The sequence below is a fragment of the Tupaia chinensis genome, unplaced genomic scaffold, assembly GCF_000334495.1.
Source record: "Tupaia chinensis unplaced genomic scaffold, TupChi_1.0 Scaffold000042_2, whole genome shotgun sequence".
In the NCBI taxonomy this organism is placed as follows: domain Eukaryota; kingdom Metazoa; phylum Chordata; class Mammalia; order Scandentia; family Tupaiidae; genus Tupaia; species Tupaia belangeri.
In genome coordinates this window covers 68,730-95,540 of record NW_006159498.1, presented here as the reverse complement: position 1 = coordinate 95,540, position 26,811 = coordinate 68,730, and the positions used below count along the sequence as shown (strand labels likewise).

The window sequence follows — 26,811 nt, the reverse complement described above, 5'->3', positions numbered from 1 at the left end:
CGCCGCCCTGACGAGGCCCCCGCGGGCTCGGAGCCCCGGCCAGGGGCCGCAGCAGGGGTCAGCCGCCCGCCCGGAGCCATGCCTCGGGAGCCCACCGCTAGCCGCGCCGCAGCCCGGGGTCCTGGGCCGGCATGAAGACCGCCGCCGGGGGACTGCGGCCCGCGTCGGCGCTGGGGACAAAGGTGCGTGTCGTGGTCGGGACCGGGCTCTCACGTGAGCCTGGCTGTAGTTTGACACTTTTCAAGAAGTTGTGACAACAGGAAGACAGATGCTAAGAGTAGTTTGGACACCTTAAAACTGAAACACTGATGGGAACTGGCATCCTGCTACCGAGCACAGCGCCTGGCCAGACTTCAGTAGACCAGGTAGAAAAGCCTAAAATCTCACCGAGTAGACCCCAATTCCGGTTATAGCCTGTTTTTTTTTTTTCTTGTAGAGACCTGTCTCCGGTATGTGAATTAGTTGTGAGTGCTGTCATTTACTCTGTGTGTGTGTGTGTGTGTGTGTGTGTGTGTTTGTGTTTAAAGACAAACTGATCCTTAAAAGTATATTTAACATTGTGGGAAGTAATTTAATAAACTTTTAACACATGTTCATCATTTTTAAATTCTGAATATTTTAGGAATTGAAAGACATTTTAATTACTGGATAAGGAATGTAACTCTTAAGTCAGCATCATGCTATTGTCTAATATTATCTTGTTAGTTGTAGCCAATGCAATAAGACATGAAATAAAAATGAGAAGCATAATTTTAAAGAAAAGAGAAAACAAAATTCTCATGTTTGAGGATAAGGCTGTCTAGTTTGAAAAAAACACCTTATAATAGTTCAGTAAGGGGACTAATTACAAAACTAGCATACACAAGTTCTTTTTTTTTCATCTGTTTCATCAGTAACCAGACTGAAAATACAATGTTTAAAATAGTGTAATTCCAATTTTTAAAGGTATGATTTCTGGGTATAGCCTTCAAAACAAAGTTAGTTTCTCGGTTACCATCAGTTAGATTTTTATTTCGGCATGTGCATGCTGGAAAGACAAAGACAGTGAGAAATCACCCCCCAGGAGGGATTGCCACTCCGTATTCCTTTCTCTGCCACAGCCCTTTCTCTTCTTGGGATCTTGGGAATACAGACATATATACCCGGCATGAGTTTAAGCCACTAGGTCTGGGACTCCAACTGCAGGTGACTACATGGGAGTCCAGTGATGTAGCCATTACACCATCTACTGGTCCCCATCAGCTGATTTTTTTTTTTTTTGAGAGGTTTTTGCTATAGGGCGTGTACACTCACCAGAAAGAGGCACGCACACACGCCCGGGTGTGAGTTTAAGCCACTGGGTCCAGGACTCGAACTGTGGTTGACTGCATGGGAGTCCAGCGACATAGCCATTACGCTAACTGCTGGTCCCCGATTTCTCACTTTCTTTCTCCTGGTAAGTGCATGTACCCTACAGCAAAATATCTCTCCAAGAAGATAAAAGAATAATATTTAGCTTATTAAAATTGAATATTTAAAAGTAGTATTTTTTTCCAAAGACTTCACTTTTGTAAGTATAATTACTTTAAATTGAAATTGTAAGTCTAATATGTTATGCTTTAATGTATCTGGTTCTCTTTGATGTTTTATGGTTTGGTGTCATGATGACTTTAAAACCTAACCCTAAAGCTAACTTCTAAGTGGTAATATATTGTAGATTTGATTTAGTTTATACTCTAGTATATTTCTGTACCTTCTCAGCTTGCAGAGTCATAGATATAACTAAGAAGAATGATTTTTACCATTTAGGTAGATTGTAGTTGCAGTCTCTAAAACTTGGACTGAGATAAGGTTGCATTTTTAAATTACTTCTAGATAGGGATACTAGGACCTGATTACCATTTCTAGAATGACCTTCCTACTGGTAATTTGCTCATTGCTGCTTTAGATTAAGACTATGCCTGCTTATCTGTGGAGAAACCTTCAGGCCTTTAGCTTTCAGCTGGACCTTATTTTTACACCTGAGTTCATCACAAATGTCCTGAGGGACATGGAGGTTTCTTTTAGGGGAATCTATTTTGACATTTTAGTACATGTTGGTAGGTGACCTTTTGTACTGCCAAAATGTTTTACTGCTAATCACTGCTGCCTGATTAGAATTGTTTTAACTCCTCATTTTTGGATGTTTTATTCTCTTATCCAGACTTTTAGATCACAATTTTATGGTTGTAATGGAAAAAAATGAGTTGGATATGTATATGAATATATCTGCTTATATGTGGATATTTATGATATATACACATATTTCTTAACCTGTGTTTGTGATTTGTTTATAATCAAAATACAGTGAGGGTTTTTGTGGAGAACTTGCCAGAATGATTCTAAAATTTATGTGAAATAATAGACATACTGGAATAGCCACATGTTGTCTTTAAAGGACTTTTTAATTCAAGATATTAAAATATACCTTAAAACTATGGTACTGGTTAAAGAATCTGAATATTAGATTAATATAACAGATATATTCCAGAACTAGTCCTTAGATATTTAAGAAGTTGCTAAATGATATTTGCCAGATCAGCATTGAAAAGGAAGATTATTTAGCAGTTGATGCTGGGGGGTAAAAAGCAAATTAGAGCCTCTTCTCACATTTATAGGGTCATCTCACATCCTGAAGTAGTAAATTAAACTTTGGCTAAAGAGTTAAAGGTAAGAAGTATATCCGAAAGAGATAGGATGAGGGCCAGCAGGTATCGTGGTTGTTGAGGTAACTGGATCCCACATGGCCAACTTCACAGTTGGAGCTGCAGACGCAGTGGCTTGAAAAACATGCCAAGTGTGTGTGCGCACATGCCCAGAATCCCAAGAGGAAAAGGGATTATGGTGTGACCATGAATCATGGGGGATACTTTCTAACTTTGTCTATATTTGCGATGAGCACACATGCCCTGTGGCAAAAAAGAAGAAAAAAGTCTCGATAGGTAAATTCTCATGTAAGTTCTTGTCATAGAGGGCATTCTAATAACAGGAGTCGTGAGAGAAAAAAGCTTAATTCTGTCTGACCATGTAAAAAAAAGTAACATTTTTCTTCCATTATTCCCTCACTCTAAGCAAAATTAAGCAGGAAAGCAGGAAAAAAGCACTTAAAGGAGAGATGACAGGCCTAGAATGCTAATACGAGAAGTAGGGGCACTACCATACGGGAAGGCTCCGGGGTTTGCTTCCTAGGTCTGCCTGGACACACCCAGTGTGCCCACCATCCTGGCTGGCTGCAGGGCTTGGGCGAGAATTGCAGCATGAGGACCCAGTTGAGGAGACTGTTTCATTGTCTCTCTTTCTCCCTCTTTCTCAGAAAGGAAATTAATAAACTGGGTGGGGGGAACTTTTAAGGACTGGCCCATGGCTTGGTGGTTTCCACGAGCTGGATCCCACATGACTGATTATATGATCAAGTCCCAGACCTGGTAGCTTAAGAAACACACCAGGGTGTTCCCCAAATCCCAAGGGATTAGAAAGATGGAGAAGGGATTACTGTGGTCAGTCTCTGTTGTGAGTGCTTTCTTGCCCTTTTTCTCTGTTTCTGGTGAGTACATGTGCCCTTTAGTGAACCTGAACTTTTAAGAATGTTTAAAAAGGAGACACGAGGGAACCAGCAGTTAGCGTAATGGCTATGTCGCTGGACTCCCACGTAGTCAACCGTGGTTCGCGTCCTGGACCCGGTGGCTTAAAACTCATGCCGGACGCGTGTGCATGCGTGCCCAAGATCCCGAGAGGAGAATGGAGGAGAAGGGATTGCGGCGTGACCATCCCCCCTGGTGGGTGATTTCTCGCTTTCTGTCTCTAATGTCTCTCTCTGTCTGTCTGGCGAGCGCACGCGCCCTACAGTGAAAATCTCTCCAAAAAAAAAAAAAAAAGGAGACACGACAGGCATTATATATCTCTGTATCTCTCTGTACTGTGTAACCTATACTACCAAGAGCCCTTAAAAACCTGTAAGAAAGTCCCAGTTTATTCAGCCATTCCTTGATTGCTGGAAATTCATGTAGCTTTCATCACTTTTGTTTTTTGCTTTCTTTTTTAATTGATAGAGGGTGTATGCAATGACCAGAGGTGTATGGTGGGGGGCAGAGAGAAATAAAGAAAGCACTCCCTCCACCCCCTTGAAATGTGATCATACCACAAGCCCTTTTCCTCCATTTCTCCTTCCTGTTAAGATTTTGGGTACACGTGCACACATGCCCAGTATGGTTTTTTTTTTTTTTTTTTGAGAGATTTTCACTATAGGGCGCGTGTGCTCGCCAGCCAGCCAGAGAGAGACATAGAGACAGAAAGCGAGAAATCAGCCCCCAAGAGGGGATGGTCACACCGCAATCCCTTCTCCTCCATTCTCCTCTCGGGATCTTGGGCACGCATGCACCCGCGCCCAGCGTGAGTTTTAAGTCACCGGGTCCGGGACACGAACCGCGGTCGACTACGTGGGAGTCCAGCGACATAGCCATTACGCTAATTGCTGGTTCCCACGCCCAGTATGTTTTCAAGCCACCAGTCAGCCATGAGAAATCCAGTTCCTGATATATAGCACTTGACAACTGCTCTTTGGAGCTGGCTCTCTATTATTTTTCTGCTACAAACAAGGCTGCAATCAATATTCTTAATATAGGGTTATAGTAGAACGTTTACATCAGAATGTGAGTTTGAAAAGCAGGACCCAGGGGCCAGCAGGTGGGATGGTGGTTATGGACCTGGACTCCCACATGGCTGAAGTTGAATCTGTAGTTCAGATTCTGGACCTGGTGGCTTGCTTTCTCACTTTCCCTTTCTCTTTTTTTCTGGTCAAATTAAAAAATAATAATACATAATTATTTAAAAATACAAAAGCAGGTCTCAAATAAATAAACTTTTAAAAAAAAATATTAGGAAGGGACCAGTAGGTAATGTAGAGGTTAAAGTGCTGGGTCTCAGATGGGTGGGTTGCTGTCTGGCTTGAATTCTGGACTCAGAGCCTTGAAAACCCAGAGGCTTGGAAATCATGCTAGGCACATGTGCATATGGGCTCAAAATCCTGAGAGGAGAATAGAAGAGAAGGGATTGTGGTATGGCTACCTCCCCATCCCCGCTGGGATTATTTCTTGTTTTCTCTCCCTTGCTCTCTCTTCCCCAGAGAGCATGTGCACTCTATGGCAAAAGCCTTAAAATTTTTAAAATACACAGAATTATATATACATTAGGTATATAATTGTGTTTATCTTTAAATATAACTATTGTGTAAACCTTGGAATTCAGGGATTGGAAATCTAGTTTGATCATTCTCAAGCAATTTTGGATGTCTTTGGCATGTGATAAAATGTTACTTTTCTGAGGCTGGTGTGCATAAATGTTTAAGGAAAGGAGACTGGTCACACCTCTACTGAAACGTTAGTTCTTTACTATTTCAGGGTACTTAGTACCTTCTGTGAAGTGATGAAAGATTTGTCATTGTTAAGATAGTCCCCAAATGAAAGGGAAAACTGTTGGTGATGAAAATAGAGGTCTTAAAGTATGAAATCATTCCCAACCAGGAAAAAAACATGTCCCATGAATTAAATGGAAGATAAGGTTCTTTAGTAGTCTTACCACTATAGATTCTTAGGGCACTGTCAGCGTGAGTTCTCTTAGGATCTAGGATCTAGTGTAGATGTATAGAAAAAAGACTGGAAGGGAGTATGCTAAATGGTAGTTATCTCTGAATGATGGAATCTGGGGTGATTTTTCATATGTTCATGAAAAAAATTTTTAAATATTATTTAAGCAGAAAAAAAAACCACAAATGGCTTTTAAAATACATTTAACAGTAATTCTCCTAGACAGTGAAATTCTCTTACAGTTAAGTCTGTAATCAAACAGGTAAATCATTATTTTTACCATCTTGGTTTGACCTGGCCCTTCTTTTCAATGTTAACAGAAGCCATGCAGTGACACCTGCTAAGACTTGTTGGTAGCCATGTCGGAGCCCCACAGGGTCCAGTTCACCTCTCTCCCAGGTTCTCTGAATCCTGCATTTTTGAAGAAGTCTCGGAAAGAGGAGATTGGGGGAGCAGAACAGCATCACGACTGTGAGCCGGCTGCAGCAGCTGTTCGGATTACACTCACCCTCTTTGAACCAGATCACAAACGCTGCCCAGAGTTCTTCTACCCTGAGCTGGTGAAAAATATCCGTGGGAAGGTGAAAGGCTTTCAGTCCGGAGACAAGGTACACTCCGTTGTCACTGCAGTCACTCTGCAAACCTAATGTGCAGTGTCAGCACATGCATATGAGTCTTCTGTGTGGGGAGGCAAGACTAGAGAGGTCTGGGCTCCTCCAGGAACATCTCATTCACCCAAGGGAAGCACAAGGGAGAGGGGACATGAAGGGAGAGAATTCTTTCTTGAACCACAATCGTGATTTATACAAGATAAAAATATTTGGCAAGGCTGATCTGAATCATTGTTAACTAGCATAAATAAAGGAAACTATGGGGCCAGCAGGTGGTGTGGTGGTTAAAGGCTCTGGACTCCTACATGGCTGACTGTGGCTCAAGTCCCAAACCTGGTGGTTTGCTTTCTCACTCCCACCCTTCTCTCTTTTCTTTCTTTTTCTCCCTCTCTGGTCAAATTGAAATAAATAAATAAATAATAAGTAAAGTTCAGTAAAATAATAATAAAATAATTCTTTAAATAAATAAATAAATAATAGAAACTATAGTTTTTTTCATGCCACATTACATATACTATGTGTAAGGCCAGTCTTTGGCTATCCCGGTGCTGGGATAACATGCTAGGCATTTTTCCTTTCTAAGGAACCTTGCTCTCTGCCTAGTACTAGTAAGAGCAAATAGGAAATGACACAGACTACTCATCTTTTCTAAACACAGCAATATTCTGGGAAGTTTCTTGACCTGGATAGGCAGAAATCTGGTTCTGCCTTTCTTTTTCTTAAAATTTTTTTTTTTTCCAGATTATGTTATAGCTTTTCTGCCACTTGAAAATGAGTTTACTTTCTTGAATATGTTTTAAATCATCTATTTATCTCCCTGGCATATTTATTTTACTTTTTTATGATAGAACATTCAAATATGTACATAGCAGAGAACATAGTACAGAGAGGAAAGGTAAGAAAGCACCCTTCAGGGGGAATGGCCATATCACAGTCCCTTTTCTGCTTGGGATTTGGGGCACATATGCATATGTGCCAGGCGTATTTTTCAAACCGCCATGTCTGGTACTTGAACCACTCGGTCAGACATGTTGCGATCCAGCCACCTTAACCACCATGCCATTGACTAGCCCCCAAATTTTACAGACTTTTTAGTCGAATTATGTAGCTAGGAAAAGTGGACATATAATAAATGCATAACTTGGTGGATTTTCATGAACTTAACGCACCTATGTAACCCACACCTGGATCATAAAATATGACATTTACCAGGATACCTTCTTTCCTCCCAGGACACCACCCCAACCCTCACAGACAACCACTATCCTGGTTCCTAAAATCTTAGATCAGTTTTGCACGTTTTTGTATTTTATATAGCCAGAATCATACAATATGAGTACGCACGAAGTGAAGAGCATTTTTAAGCACCTGCTGTATACCCTGGGCCTGTGCTAACTTCCAAGGAAGAGCCTGTAGGGTCTGTAGAATGCCTCTTGGAGGCATATGGTTGTTAGCAGAGTGTGTCGGTGCTGAGTACTCAGTTGTCTAATTTAGGGTTATGTTCTTTGGGGAGTATGGTTAGGAGAATTACCCACTTTGTTTTGTTTAGATCTAAAGGTCTCAGTTTCTTTGATTGAGATATGATTGACTGAATGGAAACCAGTGAATCTGTATCGAGGATTAACTTGTTATTTATATTGAGGGCCAGTGGGCAGGATGAGAAGAAAAAATTTCAAATCTAACCATAATCTCTTTTACAAAGTAAAAGGGATTTCCTCTTCCTTGAGAGGAAGATAGTGTGTCAGGAATTGGCTAATGTGTATTTATGAACTCAAACCAATTGGTAGGAAAACTGAAATTAGAACTCGTGTGCTCTGATTTAACCTTTAAAAATAATTTTTTTAAAGAATTATTTATTTAAATGTGTTATTCAATTTGACCAGAGAGAGACAGACAGGGAGAATGAGAAAGCCAGCCTCCAGGTCTGGGACTCAAACCACAGACAGCCTTGTGGGAGTCCAGCGCCTCAAATGCCATGTCATCTACTGGCTCTGATTTAACTTTTTTATTGTGACTTCAAATGCCCTTCTCACAGGACCAGCAGTTGGTGTAATGGCTATGTTGCTGGACTCCCAGGTAGTTGATCGCGGTTCGAGTCCTAGACCCGAGAATGGAGGCAAAGGGATTGCGGTGTGGCTATCCCCCCTGGGGGGGGATTTCTCGCGTCCTGTCTGTCTCATTCTGTCTTTCTGGTGAGCACACATGCCCTATAGCAAAAACCTCTCCAAAAAAAGAATAAAAATACAACAATTAACTTCAGAATGGGGAAGAACTCTGGAAGACTGCATGGGAGTATTTAGTGAATATTGAGATTGAGAGGACATGAGGAGAAGTGACTGACCCTTAAAGGTAGGTGTCTGGAGACAGCAACAGCCGTGCCCCCTGGTCTGACTTCGGCATCACTGACAAGAGTGCGAATTCCAACCCCTTTTCTAGATGGCAAGGCAGAGCAGTGTGAGGCCTGTGCTGTGTCCAGCAAGTTCTTAACCTTTTGAGCCAGACCTTATTTTATAAGTCTTGCCAAGCCTGTGGACCTGTTAGGATGTTTTCAAATGCGTAAATAAGGAAATACATACAAAGAAAATCAGCTGTTGAATATATTGAGCACAGTTCTGTAGAGGTTGAATGTCCCCAACTGAAGGGCATTTGCTGTTTTTGTAGTTCTGTCGTCCCTAGTGGTGTGGTGGGTGACTGTAGACATTTCTTTCTTTTTTTTTTTTTTTTTTACTTATTTACATGATTAGAAATTTTACCTTTTTAAACAAATGCTGATTAGTTGGTAGTATGTATTCTACCTTGTCTTTTCTAAACAACCGTTGGTTTTTTTAAAGCAGTTTATAGGAGTTGAGCAGTTAGTTGAAGGGTCTATGAATAGGACTACAGGAATTCTTTTGTGACTTAATTTTTGTGGAATGGTTACTTCGCAGAAGAAAGATCTCTCGGATCCTTTCAATGATGAGGAGAAGGAAAGGCATAAAGTGGAGGCCCTTGCTCGGAAATTTGAAGAAAAATATGTAAGATTTCTCTCTTGGGGAACCGAACAACCTCATTGGGTGGGAGAGGTTTCTAGACACTTCCATATTCCATTTGTGAATTACCGTGGAATCAATGCTGATCTGGAAATCCGTTTAAAGTGTGGAGAGAAACAGAATGTAGTTAATAGGCAAACGCATTACTAGGTGCAGAAAATGTCCATAGCAGGTGCTGCTGTGTGGAGCTAAATGGGTGAATGAACAAGAAGAACCTATTCCCTGGCTTTAGAGGAGATGCTTCGTACGAAGCATAAGAAGCCTCTTAGTCCATTCTTCTATCCTAGGCCATTTGTATGGATACAAAGCCACCCTATTTTAAAATGTCTTTAGGGAAGGAGGATTTGGCATGAGAGAGAGTGTGTGAGTGTGTGTGTGTGTGTGTGTGTGTGTGTATGTGTATATATGTGTATGTGAGTGTTCCAGTGCTTTAGACTTCGTATCACTAGCTGGCAAAATTGAAGGTAATGGTAACTCTGTATTTATCAAGAAGCATGTGACCTGTTGCTTTTCAATTTTAGGGTGGTAAGAAACGTAGAAAAGACCGGATACAGGACTTGATTGATATGGGGTATGGTTATGATGAATCCGATTCTTTCATCGATAACTCTGAGGCGGTAAGTAGTTAATGCAAATGTGACATCAGAGCTACTTAGCTCTTACTGATAGTGACCAGGAAGCTGAGGGAAGAGGGCTGGGGAGGGGGCATGTCCTCTTCTTAGCATGTGGGGAAGAGCAGCACTGATGGTGAAAGAGGAGGTGACACACTTGATCTGGGCCTTGATTTCCTCCCCTGAAATGATGACTGGGCCTACCCTTAATGCTTTGGAGTTGGCACACTCACAAATGACCAGAAGGCCATCTTAGCATGCTGTCTGAAGTGTGATAAAGGAACATAGCCCATCTCGGGACCTGCAGGTGGCGTGGTGGTTAAGGGGGCTGGACTCCCACATAGCTGACCACGGTTCAAGTCCTGGACTTAGCGGCTTGCTTTCTCACTTTCCCTCTCACTCTGTCTCTCTCTGGTCAAATTAAGTAAATAAAGTTAAAAAATAAATTCTTTTTTATAAAAAAAGAAAGAAACATACCCATCTCTCTTGAGACCCACTCTGCCCCTTTGGACTGTAGGCCTGGAAACTGGAGTTGACAGTTTGTTTCTCCCTTCAGTATGATGAGCTTGTTCCTGCTTCTTTGACTACAAAGTATGGAGGATTTTACATTAACTCGGGAACTCTGCAGTTTAGACAAGCATCAGAATCTGAGGATGACTTCATTAAAGAAAAGAAGAAAAAATCTCCAAAGGTTAGAACGTGCTTGCTTTTGGATTTTAGAAATGCTTTTTGATGTGATCCTGTAAGATTAGCAGGTGTCTCGCCTGAACATGCGATGGCTTAGGCTGGTGAGAAGGCAGAGTGGATGGTCTGCTTCTCCTACCTGTGCTGTGATGAGGTGACATGAATGAGGGGGGTTCTGCTCAGCTTTCAGTCATCATGTCTATGTCACATGACACTCCAGCAGGGGCTATTTCTTGAAACGGCCTCAGGGTGGGGATATAAACAGTGCTGGGTGTGGAGTGAGGAGTATGACTACTCCGCTGAACCTCTTCTGTGGACATGTAGAGGACTTCAGTTCCTGGGGCTCTTGCCCCACCGAAAGCAAGTCAGCCTTAAGATCAGTGTGTTTCAAAATCTGTCTGCCACTGCCAATGCGTTTGAAAGGAGAGGTAGGGCCCACATATAGCACATTTCACAAAGGAAGATTTCAGACTCAAGAATGACCTCTGTCATTGCAGCCAGCTGTTTCTAAGAGGCACCGTCAGTGGGAGCACTGTGGGGTCATGGTCCAGGCACTGACCTGAGAGCTTTCCTTGGTGAAGAGGTCAGACAGGTTCCAGGATGTGCCCCGGGCGGAGCAAGGCCAGTGCTGTGTAGTGCACTTGCTCCCTGAGTTAGGGAGCCGTGTAACTGTGCCTTGTCTTTAATTCTCAGAAGCGGAAGTTGAAGGAAGGTGGTGAGAAGATAAAGAAGAAGAAAAAAGATGACACTTATGACAAGGAGAAGAAATCGAAAAAGTCCAAGTTTTCCAAAGCCGGGTGAGAGGCAGCAGCTTCTTTGCTAGGATAAAGTCTGAACGGTTAGGGCAGGACACCCGGGAGCTGACTCACCCTCTGCCCTGCAGCTGCAGAAGAGGCGCAGGGCCTGGCCCACCGTGCCATTCTGGGCGTAGTCAGACGCTCCGGTTTCTGTGTTGGATAGCCAGGGCTTTCTCTGTTCCACTGTCAGCGTTGGCAGCTCTCCTGTCACTGTGTGATGCTGATGTTCCTTGTTCTCCTGGGCACTCCTCTCCCTGCCCCAGCTCTTCTGTCTCTGCCGTTTCCCTTGTCTTCTGTGCTCATGCCTCCTCCTCCTCACTTGGTCTCACCCCAGCTGCTCTTCAAGTTGCTGCTGTTCTCTGCTGTTCCTGCTTTCTCCCTTTAAATACTTTTCTTGCCCCTCCTTTTTTTGCAACCTTTTATTTCAGCCTGGCAGTGGTTTTAAAACCCCACCGGATACTTAGCGTTATGTGACACTGTTGCTAACCTGTATTACCTCTCAAGCTTTGGTCTCAGGAGAACGAGCTCTCTATGCCAAGAGGAGGGAGGAGTGATAACAGGGTGGACTGTGACTGAGGTTCTCCTGGAGACCATTGCCCCGGAGCAGGGGCGAAGGCTTCTGGAGGTTCCCTTTGGAGGTGCCCTGCAGGCTGAGTGACCAGTTTCCCTCTTGTTACAGCTTCACAGCACTCAATGCCAGTAAGGAGAAGAAGAAGAAAAAATACTCTGGGGCTATAGATGTTAAAGAGATGCTGAAGAAATTCCAGAAGGAGAAAGAGGCTCAGAAGAAGAGGGAGGAGGAACATAAGCCTGTTGCAATCACATTGGTGGAAGCACAGGGCCTGCGGGAGTTGGAGGGTGCCTCTGACCCCTTGCTCTCCTTCTTCGGCTCCACGTCTGACAATGACTTGTTCCAGGCGGCCACTGCCATGAACTCGCTGACTGACTTGGACTTGGAGCAGCTGCTCAGTGAGTCTCCAGAAGGAAGTCCTTTCCGCGATGTGGAGGATGGCAGTGACTCCCTCGGGGTGGGATTGGACCAGGAATTCAGGCAGCCCTCTTCCCTCCCCGAAGGCCTGCCAGTGCCCCTGGAGAAGCGTGTGAAGGAGCTGGCTCAGGTACGGTGACGTGGCATGCTGGGTTGGCTTGCAAGCAGCTCAGGCAGAGTGATGTTGGTTCTGTGCTGTGTGCTCCTTGATGCCCAGAGAAACCTAGTGAGTTGGTAGTGAGACTGTAAGCTTTCTCCGAGCTCTCTGCCCACCCTGAATGAGAATCAGTATAAGCTTTGCCCATCAGGCATAGTTTCTAGGTCTGTCTGGCTTCTCTCCTTCCAGAAATTGACTTTCTTCTAGGGAGGTTTTTCTCTCTCTCCTTTCTGTCAGTGTCTTCTCCATCCAGTAACTTTCTTTTGTATGACAGACTGAGTTCGACATGGGGGGAGGGCTGGGGCAGAACTCCATCTTAATATTCTCTTGAAATTCTCGAAAGTGTGCAAACATTTGAGTTACACACAGAATATGCATGTACTTCCCACTAGGTTCCAGGTGCTCCCTTGCGCTGTGTACCATCAGAGGTAGGTAGTGGTCACCAGAGTACCTTAGTGGTGATAGATAAAAAGCAGCTGAGCTGTAAGAGACCAGTCGTGTTCCATTAGCAGCGGCGGCAGCGGCGGTGGTGGTGGCACAGACTTTGGAATGGAGCAGCCAATTGCTGTTTTCTTCCAGCAACTGGGAATTGATCCCTAAGTGCTGAGAACCGTCAGTTCAGTGATACATCTCTGCCTGCGAACCAAGCATGGACTGCTAGTTACATGGCATTTACCTTTCCTAACAGTGGCATGTTATCTTAGCATCTGGACTAGTAAGGCAGCTGCTGTGGCCTTTACACTCTAGCTGTGAGTGTTAACCAGGACTTCCCCAGCATTTCGGAATTGCTGTTATATGTATTGTCCCTTGTGTTTTAGGGCAGGATAAAATATCAGCCACAGCTGCAGGTGCTTTTCTCACTTGCAAATAATATTTGCGCACAATGTATGAAGCAAATAAAATATCTTACTCAAATCTCCAGTTCCTCCTTGTGAGCGTGTATGCTGCATTGGACAGAGTGATCTGTTTGAATGTGATGATTTGAATGGATTGTGCCATGTCAGGGATTCAGAGCGTATCTTAATATAGGACTCTGATTTGGAATTTGACCTGGCATGTCTGGGCACAGTGCCCTGTATTTTTGCTGTCAATTCATGCTTAAAAAAACCAAAACATTACTCCTTGTTCATGTCAGTCCTCTGGCTTATAATTGAATTGTTTCTTTACTTCTGGAAGTCTTTTTAAATAAGTAAGGTCTGTGTGACAAGCAGCCAGTTCTTCTTTAGAGAAAAGTCGAAATAGAATTTTTGGCTGTGTCCCCATTCCCACCACAGGTTGTGCTCTAGTCTGATAAGTCGTGCTCATCACCTCACTTTCCTGGGCAAGACACGGACATGTGTCGTAGAAATGGCGTAACCTGAAACAGCGATGGGCTATGGAACAAGCCTCACTGGGTGGTAGGTGGTCCCTCCGCAGTGACTGCCAAGTGTCAGCTCTCGGGTAGGACACGGCCAGATTCGGGGTCCCATAGACAAAGTGGACCTGAGTCCTGATGGGAAGGTGGTGACCAGGAAAGGTTGTAATTCTGGCTTGAAAATACAGTGTTCAAGTGTGTAGTTGATCCTTTAGTTTCACTTGGCCTTACTCCTATAATGGCGTTAGGAATCTTGGAAAATGGGGTGAAAAGTGAGAATTTTCCATTATCACACTAATTTTTTTTTTTTTTTTAAGAGATTTTTGCTACAGAACGCATGTGCTCGTTGGAGAGACAGAAAGTGAGAAATCACCCCCTGGGGGATTGGCCACACCACAATCCCTTCTCCATTCTCTTGGGAATTTGGGCATGCATGCACATGTGCATAGCGTGAGTGTTTTGTGTTTTTTGGGTTTTTTTTGAGAGGTTTTTTGCTATAGGGCGCGTGTGCTCGCCAGACAGACAGAGAGACAGAAAGACAGAAAGCGAGAAATCACCCCCCAGGGGGGATGGCCATGCCACAGTCCCTTCTCCATTTTCCTCTCGGGATCTTGGGCACTCACGCACATACACCTGGCATGAGTTTTAAGCCACCGGGTCCGGGAAACGAACCGTGGTCGACTACGTGGAAGTCCAGCGACATAGCCATTATGCTAACTGCTGGTCCCCATAGCATGAGTTTTAAGTCACTGGGTCTGGATTTTGAACCACAGTCAACTACCTGGAGTCCAATGATACAACCATTATATCATCCGCTGGTCCCTAGCATACTGATCTTAAAAGCAATTTCAATTTGCATATCTCTTTCAGGCCTTTCTCTAAGTGGGTCATGCAGTTGGGTCAGCCAGTGGCATGGAGGTTAAGGTAACTGGATCCCACATGACTGAATGAATAGTTTGAGTCCTGGACCCAGTGACTTTGAGAAACATGTTAGTTGCACATGCATGTGTGCCCAGAATTCCTTAGAGGAGAAGAGATTACAGTGTGGCCTTCCCCCCGGGAGATGATTTCTCACTTTCTCTCTGGCAAACACACGTTTTCTATAGCAAAACTGGAAAAGAAGTGTTTTTTATACAGTTAAAATTAGATTTGAATAATTGTTTCTTGTCTTCCATAATAAATAAATAAAGCTCACTTTTTACTTATAAAGCTCACTTTTTAAAAATAGTTATTTAATTTTTTTTTTTAATTATTATTTTAAAATTTTCTCTTGGGCATGTGTGCTCACTAGAGAGAGAAAGAGAGAGGGAAAGTGAGAAAGCAAACCATTGGCTCTGGGACTTGAACTGCGGTCAGCAGTTCAACCACCATGCCACTTGCTGGACCATAAAATCCATTTTTAATGGTTGCATTAAAAAGAAGGCTTCTGCAACCAGTAGGTGGTGGTGTGGTTATGGCACTGGACTCTTAGATGGCCGACTATGATTTAAGTCCTGGACTTGGTGGCTTGAAACTCAGGTTGGGCACTTGTGCGTGCATGCCCAAAATTCCAAGAGGAGAAGGGATTGTGGTATAGCAACCTGACATGGGGAGTCATTTCTCACTTTTTTTCGCTCTCTCGTGTCTCCGGTGAGTGCACATACCATATGGCAAAAATCTCTCTCTCAAAAAAAGGCTTCTTTTAGAAAGTTACTTAATGCTACCCCTAAGGGTCTTAAAGGTACTCTGTTCCAACTTGAGCCCTGCATTGGAGTCCCCCAAGTACTAGAGTGCTCATACCCCTAGACCCTACTGAGAAACTGGTAGGAAAGAGTCTTCCCAGGGAGGGGGTGGATTTGTACACCAAAATGGCAAATTGTTCTAGCCACATCTGGATATTTACAGCTTTAATAAGGAGTTTTGTCCTGGATCTTGAATGGAGGTTGCATGTTTATAGTTTAAATTAAACTTGATGTGAGTAACTAACATTCATTTTAATTTTCTTTTAGAGTTATTTAATTTTAGTTATCATTGTTATTGTTATTACTTTTTCAATTTGCTACAGGGCATATATGTTCACCAGAAAGGGCGGGGGGATGGGGTGGGAGAGGGAAAGTGAGAAAGTAAGCCGTCAGGTCCAGAACTTGAACTGTGTTGACCAAATGGGAGTCTAGCACTTTAACCACCATGCCACTCGCTGACTCCTCTCATTTTAATTTTCATGCTCTTTATTTTTCTTTTTTACCCTTCTTTTATCTTTGTAATAAGATTGGTTAGTTTTTAAATCTTGGCTCCAGATGTATCGGTTTCCATTTCTGCCTAAAAACCCTCTCCAAACTTGTGTTTAACACAGTATTTCGTTTCTCCTGACTCTGGCAGTTCCTCTTTTGATCCTGCCTGGGCTCACTCTTGTCACTACATTCAGCTGGCAGGGGGTGTCAGTGGGGCCTCTCCGTCCTGGTCTTTCATCCTGGATTCAGGGCAGGGCAGTCTCTGGGCAGCACCTCAAGAGGGCAGAGGAGGAAGCTGCAGGCTCTTGAGCTCTAGCCTGAGAGGGGCTGGTGGCCTTTCTCTGTGCCATGCTCCATCAGAGTGAGCCACGGGCAGCTGATTCCGGGGCGGGGAACTGAGCACCTCTTTGAGTTCTTCCATGGGAGGAGCCTGTTTTGCAATACATAGTAGATTTTAATCCAATGCATATTAGTACACTAAGGAAAAATACTTTTTTTTTTTTTGGAGAGGATTTTATTTTATTTTATTTTTTTTGCTATAAGGCTGTGCGCTCGCCAGACAGAAAGAGACAGAAAGCAAGAAATCACCCCCAGGGGGAATGGCCACACCACAATCCCTTCTCCTCCATTCTCCTCTTGGGATCTTGGGCATGTACGCACATGCGCCCAGCATGAGTTTTAAGCCACCGGGTCCGGGATGCGAACTGTGGTCAACTACATGGGAATCCAGCGACATAGCCATTACGCTAACTGCTGGTCCCCAAAATACTTTTTGTGTGTGTGTGTGAAACAAAAATTAGATGTATTTTCTAACTAAATGTGATACCTAAAATTTTATTTTTTCTCAGATTTTTGCTGAGGGCATGTGCACTTGTGAGAGAGACAGAGACAGAAAGTGAGAAATCACTCCCTGAGAGGATGGCCTTCAATCCCTTCTCCATTCTCCTCTTGGGATCTTGGACATCCATGCACGAGCCTGGCATGAGTTTGAAGCCATCACGTCTGGGATTCGAACTACGGTTGGTCATATGGAAGTCCAGTGACATAACTTATGCCATCAGCTGGTCACAATACCTAAAACTTTAAGAAATGTCTTTGAGAAGGGCCAGCCTTGTGGCCTAGTGGTTAAGGGAACTGGATCCCACATGGCTAGCTATGGTTCGAATTCTGGCCCTGGTTTGAATTCTGGCCATGGCAGCTTGAAAGACATACCAAACATGTATGCTTGCTACCCAAAGCCCTGACAGGTTGGAGAAATGAAGGAGAAGGGATTGTGGCATGACCATGCTCTGTTGGGGGCGGGGGTGCTTTCTCCCCCCCACCCCCGTCCCGGCATGCACACTCGCCCTCTAGCAATTAAAAAATGTCATGAGAACTTGTGTATGTTGTGTATGTTAAAGAGGTACTCCAGTGGGGTGCCTTGGTGGGTGCCTATACCATGTTTACTGTTTTCTTCTCAGGTTGGTCTGCTTTTCATTTCTTACTTAATGTTGCATGTTCTAATGGGCCCCAGGGAATTCATTGATTTGATGGCCTTACCCCGTCTTCTCTTAATATGCACTGATACATCTTTCGTCTTGGCCATTGGTACGTGCAGGTGCTGACAAAATCAGGTCTGACATTCCTTCAGATTACTGTCCTGCTGTAGTTGGGCAGCGGCTCAGCCTGGTCCATACAGAAGACCCATGTCTATCTTCATCCTCTTCAGTTGAACATAAACTAGAACCAGTACTCAGAACAGAAAAGCAGCAGAGACCCCATGCCACCCATACTCTGTTCGACCCTTCTAGAGGGTTAGGACCCTGCATCACTAGAAATCCAGGGAGAGAAGGAGCCTGTGCAGCATAAGGTCAGGAAAGAACCAACTTGTATGATCCTTTTAAAAAAGAAAATCATGCCAGATTCCACTTTATTCATCAAAAACAGGTACAGTATAGGGAACCAGCAGTTAGCATAATGGCTATGTCCCACGTAGTCAACCGTGGTTCGCGTCCCGGACCCAGTGACTTAAAACTCACGCTGGGCATGTGTGCGTGCGTGCCCAAGATCCCGAGAGGAGAATGGAGGAGAAGGGATTGTGGCGTGACCATCCCTCTGGGGGTGGTGGTGGTGGGGTGGTGGTGATTTCTCGCTTTCTGTCTCTGTGTCTCTCTTTGTCTGTCTGGCGAGCGCACGCACCCTATAGTGAAAACCTCTTAAAAAGGGAACCAGCAGTTAGCATAACGGCTATGTCGCTGGACTACCACGTAGTCGACCGCGGTTCGTGTCCCGGACCCGGTGGCTTAAAACTCACGCCGGGCGCGTGTGCGCGCGTGCCCAAGATCCCGAGAGGAGAATAGAGGAGAAGGGATTGTGGCATGACCATCCCCCCTGGGGGGGTGATTTCTCGCTTTCTGTCTCTATGTCTCTCTCTGTCTGTCTGGCGAGCGCACGCGCCCTACAGTGAAAAATCTCTCCAAAAAAAAAAACCTCTTAAAAAAAAAACAAACAGGTACAGTATATAAAATTTTTGAGCTAGGTGCTAGAAGGTATAAGTGGCTTTTCTTATAATAAATAAAACAGCTCATTAAAAAACTGTTGGAATAAGTCAGCATGATCAGGATTTTTTATTTAATTTAATTTCCTAGTTAATTTACACTTGATTAATTTATACAACTCCTGGGGCAAGAGTCTCTTTAGGGGTGAGTGACCTTGCTTATTTCAGGAAGGCTATCAGATATATATCCAATTGCTCTTTTAATTAGATATACTTAAAAATGCAGCACTTGACTAATTATCATCAGTATAAAACAGAGCTTCAGAGATACTGTCTCTGCAATTCAGAAGGCTTCAGAGAAGAAATCTTTTAAAGGATATAAGAAGAAAGCTTCTGAAATATTAGAGAAATGGCTGATATCTAAAAGCAGAAACTGATTGGAATTCTAAGTTGTTGATGGGTCTGACAAAGAGTAGAACATCTGAAATATATGAATACATGTTAAAGTAATTTTGACAAAGAGTAGGGCATCTGAAATATATGAATACATGTTAAAGTAATTAGATTGAATTAATGTGAGGGGATTTCTGGATCTTAAGATTTGCAGTATTAGTTTAAATAAAAGAATGACTGCTTTATTTTCTCAAACTAATACTATAATTTCAGTACCTTAAAAGTGCAAAAGTAGAATTCTGAAGGCTTCTAGAGGTTCAAGAAGTTGGCACATGGACGATGTGCCCTTTCTCTTCCATTGACCCTCTGTCAATTTCTCCCCTTTCACTTCAGGCCACTGGGCTGCCTTCTAGCCAAGGCATCCTCAGAGGCTTGAATTTTGTTGGTCTTCTCCAGGTTGTTTTTCGTTGTTTGATACTAAGCATATTGTTCCTCTGATTTATCTTCTTATAGTAGAGTCTGTTCATTTATTCATTCACTCAACCCACATTTATGAAGTGATAGCTGGGGGGGAATATATTGATGAGTCAGATTCAGTTTTTGCTCTCTATGAGCATGTTATGTAAATGGACTGGTAGAGCAGAATGAAATAAACTGATGTTTGGGTGTTCAAATGGATGGTCAGGTAGACAGCCAGACATGAGGAAAAGGGAAGCTCTGGGGGTTATGTAGGAATCAGACAGGAGGCAACAGGCTTAGCCAGCCACGGGGAAGATGGCCTTATAGTCAGGCAGGGCTCAGAGCTGAGCACAGGTGAGCTGGTGCATGGCAGCATTCCCCATGTGGGAGCTGGAGTGAGTGGCTTGGGACACTTCTGGAGAGTCCTCTAAGTGACATGTGAGGGAGTTTGAGTTGACTCTAGGCTTGAAAGAGCTGCTGACGAGTCCTAAAGAAGGGAATGGAAGGGCCAAAAAAGGCCAAAGGGCGGTTATTAGAAGTGGGGCATATAAGAGCACGGGCAGGCGCTGCTGGGTCTGGTTCGGGATGAGTTGAGTTTGCATACCAGAAGGTCGTGCATTCACAGAAGTCACTGGAGTCCTGGTCTAGAGCTGAGAAGAGAGGGTTGAGAGCTTAGAGGTTTAGATTTGAAGGTCCAGCACGTGTATGTATGTGATTTTGGAGGTGGGAGAGGGAAGGAGGTTATTGAGAGGAAGGTACTGTAGACGGAACCTCAGGGATCCTGCCGCAGTAAGGCAGCTAACTGGGGAGCTAGGTGTGGCATCAACAGTTGGAAGGGACCCCAGAGGTTGCAGTGAAAGGCAAGTATCAAGGGGGGCTAGTGGTGTCTGCAGTTTCAGAAGTTGATCAGGGTCTGGGACCAGCAGTTAGCGTAATGGCTATCTTGCTGGACTCCCCTGTAGTCGACCACAGTTCACGTCCCAGACCCGGTGGCTTAAAACTCACGCCGGGCATGTGTGCGTGCGTGCCCAAGATCCCAAGAGGAGAATGGAGGAGAAGGGATTGTGGTGTGGCCATCCCCCCTGGGGGGGTGATTTCTTGCTTTCTATCTCTCTGCCTCTCTCTGTCTTTCTGGTGAGTGCATGTGCCCTATAGCAGAAACCTCTCCAAAAAAAAAAAAGTAGAAAAAAGAAGTTGATCAGGGCCTGTCCCTTTGTTCTAGGCTGTCAGCTTGTCACTCTTTTTAAAAATATTTATTTAATTTTATTTATTGTTGTTATTTGATGACAGAAGGAGAGAGAGAAAGTGAGAGAGCAAGCCACCAGGTCTGAGACTTGAATCGTGGTCAGCCATGTGGGAGTCCAGCACCTTAACCACTATGCCACCTGCCAGCCCTGCTTGTTACTCTTGTTTGCCATCATTACTATATATCGAGTCAGGTTTCAGAAATGGTGCTTCACCTGAAGTCTTCAGACCAGCACCAAGGGCTTACATCCATGGTTTTCAACCCCCTCTGCACGTGAGTCACCAGGGTTATTTTGAAAGAGTACTGATGCTTGAGCCACTTTCAAGAGTACACGTGCCTAAGCTTTGTCCCCAGAGGTTGCAGTTTGACTGGCCTCGGGTGGCGAAGGCTGTGCAGGTCATCGTGATACGCAGCCAAGTGTTAGCTACAGGCTCAGACTTGGCAGGGAGGTCTGGCATCTGCTCTCGGCATCCTGGCTGTCTGCTAGGGTTGCTTCAGGAGTTCCTGAGGGTGTTAACTTCGTTTTCAGTGAAAGCAGAAGACTGGACAGTAAGCTGTTCTAAAGCTACGTAGCATAATTATTTTTGGTGGATAGAGATTATTAAGTCTTGTAGATTTGTTGAAGTTCTTAACTGGTTTTGGACTATAGGTGTGTGGAAATTCCAATTTGCAGGGGAGTTGATGATCGGAACACAGGAGCTGGGTAGTTGGTTGAACTGACCTCTGACCAAATGCATCATGATCATTTTGACTCTGATTTCTTTTTTTTTATTTTTATGAATTTTAATGATTCATTCATTCATTTTAATTTGACCGGAGAGAGGCACACACACACGGGGGTGGGGGAGGAGGGAGAGAGAGAGAAAGAGAGAGAAAGTGAGAAAGCAAGCCACCAGGTCCAGGACTTGAACCATGGTCAGCCATGTGGAAGTATCCAGTGCCTTAACCACCATGCTACCTATTGGCCCCAGACTCTCTGTGATTTCTTTAGGTGACTGTTGTTTTAAGCCCTTGGAAGGACAGATGGTGTAGCTGCATTTGAAAGGAATATTGATCATAGGTGAACTTAATCTGGAATTAGGAAAGAGTCAGGAAAGTGATGGCAAGCATTTTATTGACAGATGCTCTTTATGGCATGATGACTTATGCCTGGGGGGAGTGTGAGGGACGTGTGGGGAAAGTGCACTAACAGTGTTTACCGTCCTCTGTGAACCAGGCTGCCAGAGCTGCCGAGGGAGAGAGCAGGCAGAAGTTCTTCACGCAGGACGTTAATGGCATCCTGTTAGAGTGAGTATGCTGTTTCTGCGATGTCTCTGCCTGCGCTGAGCAACCAGGGGAGAATGGGAGTACAAGTGACTGCATAGCAGTGACCACCAGTGAAGGAGAATTGGACTACATGGTTTAATGTTGTTCTAAAAAATGATAATAACAGATACTGATAATATGTGTCTCCAGAAGCAATAGGCCTTACCAAGTTCAGCCAGCAGACGTCGTTAGGGCGCCGTATGCGGTGGTCACGGCCTATCAGATGAGGAGAGAGGATGCTGCTTGCCTGTGTCTGAGACCCCAGAAGGATGGGTGTGGTACCTTTGGCCTGCTTGGCCTGCTCTGCACTGGGCGCTCCTCAGCATCCTAGTCATTGTCCCCTTGATCTCACTGCTCCCAGTGCCATGTACCTCATTTTGGACATTTCTCCTGCACCCCTGAGTCCCTGAGGCACTGCATTGCACTGTGTGAATTAGATTAAAAAGCCAGAAACCAGACATGATAATCCAAGCCTTGGGGCTGGTCCTGAACTCAAAGTGTTTCTCCTGGCTGTGCTGTGCAGCAGAGGAAGCTTGTTGCTCAACAGCTGAGAATTTTCCACATGTAAGAGCAGTTGTCAAGACTTGGGAATGTTCTAGCAAATGGCCTTGCCTGGCCAGGATCTGGTTTGAAAACTTGGGTCAGGAAGCATGGGCTACAGAGAGCTCCTGAGGGTCAGTCTGGACAAGAGGTTTGTGTCAGCAAGGAACTTGCTCAAGTGCCCTAATGTAAAGCGCCCGGAGCATGGCAGAGGAGTATTTTCCTGCTTAACCAGACAGGTACAATGGGGTAAGGACTTCTTTGACCTCGTAATTATGGCTAGGATCGCAAACTAGAAAAAACCAGCATTGCAACCCAAGTAGCTCACTACTAAACGCTTTATAAGTTATATTTTCTCTGTTTATGAAATTCAGTATCTCAGAGTTTGCTCTTAAGGGCACTGTTTCCATGACTACCTTTGACTGAGAGCTGTGACCACTTTATGTAGCCAAGTTCTTAGGTTTGGGAGTTGTTCTTGTTTGCTGAAGATCTGTTGCTTGACCACATGGTTACATCATGTGGCCAGGAGGATTTGGTTGTCCCTGCCTGTGGCCCCTAGCCTTCCTGTCTATGAACGGTGACTAGGGAAGAGAGAAGCTACAGCGAGCCATAGGCTGCGGCCAACGACTCTGTTCTGTTCTTCAGCATAGAGGTGCAAACTCGGGAGCTGAGCAGCCAGACCCGTTCTGGGGTCTACGCCTATCTGGCTTCATTCCTGCCTTGCAGCAAGGACGCTCTGGTCAAACGGGCTCGAAAACTGCACCTCTATGATCAGGTCGGTGGCTTTGGGGTAGAGCCCTTGGCTTTGGGGTCCAGCCGGAGCGTGGCTAAGTCTCCCTAGAGGCTGTGTCTGCTGCCGTGCTTCTTTCCATTTCTTCGTCGTGTACCCTCCACGTTCGAGTGATGCATAAACCAGTGTGTGCTGTGTCCTGCTCTGCAGGGTGGGCGTCTGAAGGAACCTCTCCAGAAGCTCAAGGAAGCCATTGGCAGGGCAATGCCAGAGCAGATGGCGAAGTACCAGGACGAGTGCCAGGCGCACACTCAGGCGAAGGTCGCCAAGTAAGGGCGTCCCCGCTCACTCATGTGGTATTGCCTGCCTGTCTTGTTTCTTTTCTTTACATGCCTTGGTACTTGTTTACATTCCCAAGTGAGACTCTCAGCTCCTCTCAGTATTTTCACCATCTCATCTCAGAAGTCTCGGTCATGTGGTGGGGAGCCAGGAGGCCTTCGGGTCCTATTAATTGTTTTTACCCTGTAGGATGCTGGAGGAGGAGAAGGACAAAGAACAGAGAGAACGAATTTGTTCTGATGAGGAGGAAGATGAAGAAAAGGGGGGTCGGAGGATCATGGGACCCCGAAAGAAATTCCAGTGGAACGATGAGATCAGGTGTGCTCAAACTGGGACCTTGCCTCAGTGGAGGGTTTGTGGGCTGGTGTCTGAGCATGTCCTCATGTTGCTTGTGAAGGTTAGGATCATTGACTTTGATCAGGGCTGCTGGAAACTCATGGCTGGAACCTTGCAGAAGCATTTGGGGTGATTGAGGTTGCCAATTTCTGCCTACTCCCCAGGGAGCTGCTGTGCCAAGTGGTGAAGATCAGGCTGGAGAGCCGTGACCTGGAGAAGAGCACAGCCCGGCCTTGGGAGGATTGTGTGAAGGCCTTCCTGGATGCCGAGGTCAAGCCTCTCTGGCCCAAAGGCTGGATGCAGGCCAGGTGAGGGCCGCTGTGATGAAATTGGTCATTTCCTGCCACAAGGGGATATTTGACTGCTGCTTTTGTGTCAGGCCAGTTGGGGATGGGGAGGTCCCTGCCCTCAGGGAGTCACTGTCAAGTTGACTCAACTCTCATGTCACCTTAGTACTTTGGGAACGTCTTGGAACCTACGATGAGGTCTTCTCTGTCTTCCTAGTAGGGAAGTTACCCGTGGGGCTTTTGTCTTTGTCGTGCTTTGTCTGCTTCTGTTCAGACTGGCTGCTGGCTCTTCCCATCTCAGTGCGTTCTTCCCTGTTGTGATGTAATGGCTCCTATGAGGAGATGATAGGTGGAGTCATCTTGGCATTTATCTTTAATTGCTAGATGGTGTGTGTACTCACGGGATAGTGGGGAGAAAGCACTTCCCAGTGGGGTACGGTGGCACCGCAGTTCTGTTCTGTCAGGATTTGGGGCATGCACAGACATGCACCTGGTGTTTTTCAAGCTGCCAGAACTAAGTTGAGCCTACTTATTGGTACTCCTAATGACTAAGTTATGGGGTAGACCCTCTTGGGCATTTATTTCTTTTTAAAGATTTATTTAATTTTGGGGCCAGCAGGTGGTATGGTGGTTAAGGTGCTGGATTTCCACATAGACGACTGTGGTTTGAATCCTGAACTTGGTGGTTTGCTTTCTCACTTTCCCTCTGTCTCTGTTTCTTTCTGGTGACCGTAGCAAACTTAATAATAATAAATAAATCTTAAAATTCCCTTAAGAATTATTTATTAAATTTCTATTTAACTTTATTACTACTTTAAATTTTTTTATGGGGCCTTTTTGCTCATCAGATAAGAGAGAAAGCAAGCCACCAGATCCAGGCTTGAACCACAGTCAGCCATGTGGGAGTCCAGTGCCTTATCCCCCACACGACCTGCTGGCCTGTCTTGGGTATTTCTTAATGTTCCTAAAGAAGTTTCATTTGTGCAGCCCAGCAGATGGCGTAGTGGTTACTTTGCTGGACTCTCACATAGTCAACCACTGTTGGAGTCCCAGACCTGGCAGCTTAAAACTCACGCCAAGAGCATGTGGGCATGTGCCCCAAATCCCGAGAGGATAATGGAGGAAAAGGGATTGCAGTGTGGCCATTTCCCCGGGGTGATGATTTCTTGTTTTCTGTCTCTCTCTCCGTCTCTCTGGTGAGCGCACTTGCCCTATAGCAAAAATCTCTCTAGAAAAAAGTTTCATTTGCACGTCACTGGGCTGACTCTTATGATGTTCCTTCCTCTGAATGGAGCAAACAAGGCAGAGAAAGTTAGCCAGAGTTGGTTCTTACTGCACCTGGTTCATCCATGGGGCGACTAGAGCAGCCTTGGACCTGCCCTTCTTTCTTTATAGGTTAGACTCATAGAATGAAGAGTTTTATAGAGTTCCTCTGGAAAAAGACCTGCTGTGGGCCACTGCACACTTTCTGATCAGGAGGGATGAGAATAGCCAGTGAGGAAAGTGCTGCTGCCTTTAGGGAAAACATTGCTGTAAGGAATTTGGACAGAGCCATCGCTTTTCTTAGGAAAGCCCAGACTTGTTAGATCCTCTCACCAGGGATCTGCTCACCAGGAAAGTGCTTCTGCCTTTAGGGAATTTGGACAGAGCCATCGCTTTTCTTAGGAAAGCCCAGACTTGTTAGATCCTCTCACCAGGGATCTGCTCACCAGCCAGCTGGCAATTAAATGAGCAGTGGTCACTAAGTGCCAGGGATACCAGAAGAGCTCCAGAAGCAGATCTTGGCTTGCAGGGACAAACACCAGTGTGCTGTTTCTTTTAGGACTCTGTTTAAGGAGAGCAGACGAGGCCATGGACACCTGACGTCAATCCTGTGAGTGTCTCAGCACTTCATTCTCCAGGAACTGTTGTTTTAATATCCTTGTGTGTATATCCTCTAACCCTTTTCTGTGTTTATTTCTTTGAACAGGGCCAAGAAGAAAGTCATGGCCCCTTCTAAAATCAAGGTCAAGGTGAGTCAACCTGCTCAGGTCATGTACCAGCTCAGGAAACCTTGTCAGTGACCGCAACAACGCATTGAGCTCTGTAGGTGTGGGGACAGCTACTCAACATAGTGCTTTTTTTTTAGTTTGTTTTCCTCATGAGAGAGAGGGCACCCTCAAGCAACCAGAGTCACCGGCATGCCCAGTGTGCGTGGGTAGAGCTGTAACGTAAATCCAGAGCCTTTCTGTGTGGCCTCCAGCGTAACACAGCAGTGCCCCAGTTGCCTGTGCCATGATAGCACTCAGTAGGCAACTGGGCAAAGACCTGAGCTGGGCTGATTAATCCCTTCTAGCCTTGGTCCTAAAGAACAGTGCCACCCTGGCACTGTTTCTGGGGCTGTGGTGGGCTGAGACGGGGTCTCGGTGGTAGCCCTCTGAGGGGTGCAGTGTCTCTGTGGACTGGAAGGCATTGTACTGACGCCGGTATTTTTATGGAGAAGACACTCCTGACCAGGCGCAGTTTAGCTGGGAGCAATAGGAGAAAGGAGAGGTGGCTTTACGGAGTTACCTGGCAGTGATGGGGGAAGTGCTATGTGTGGAGAGTAGGGACCGTGAAAACTGTTGTGGGTGTGGCAGACAGCTCTTAACATGAACATTCCTGCCGGCCCAGTAATGTT

At 45.0% G+C, this 26,811-nt stretch overlaps 1 protein-coding gene across 3 annotated transcripts in view; it reads left to right on the top strand.

The window, feature by feature from the left end:
• The first annotated feature begins 13 nt into the window (after nucleotides 1-13).
• The window catches only part of UBN1 (ubinuclein 1), a 34,134-nt gene continuing 7,336 nt past the window's right edge, over nucleotides 14-26,811 (top strand). Inside the window, exons 1-14 of one of the 3 annotated variants that reach the window (XM_006140718.3) lie at nucleotides 14-182; nucleotides 5,921-6,208; nucleotides 9,139-9,225; nucleotides 9,762-9,857; nucleotides 10,408-10,542; nucleotides 11,229-11,332; nucleotides 12,012-12,450; nucleotides 21,832-21,902; nucleotides 23,106-23,235; nucleotides 23,401-23,519; nucleotides 23,719-23,847; nucleotides 24,030-24,173; nucleotides 25,975-26,025; nucleotides 26,122-26,164. In XM_006140718.3, the coding sequence (XP_006140780.1) occupies nucleotides 5,960-6,208; nucleotides 9,139-9,225; nucleotides 9,762-9,857; nucleotides 10,408-10,542; nucleotides 11,229-11,332; nucleotides 12,012-12,450; nucleotides 21,832-21,902; nucleotides 23,106-23,235; nucleotides 23,401-23,519; nucleotides 23,719-23,847; nucleotides 24,030-24,173; nucleotides 25,975-26,025; nucleotides 26,122-26,164 (1,797 nt within the window). In that variant the 5' untranslated portion in view covers nucleotides 14-182; nucleotides 5,921-5,959. Of the gene's footprint in view, nucleotides 366-5,920; nucleotides 6,209-9,138; nucleotides 9,226-9,761; nucleotides 9,858-10,407; nucleotides 10,543-11,228; nucleotides 11,333-12,011; nucleotides 12,451-21,831; nucleotides 21,903-23,105; nucleotides 23,236-23,400; nucleotides 23,520-23,718; nucleotides 23,848-24,029; nucleotides 24,174-25,974; nucleotides 26,026-26,121; nucleotides 26,165-26,811 lie in introns of all 3 variants that reach the window. The other 2 variants (XM_006140717.3, XM_006140719.3) reach the window with 2 other exon arrangements.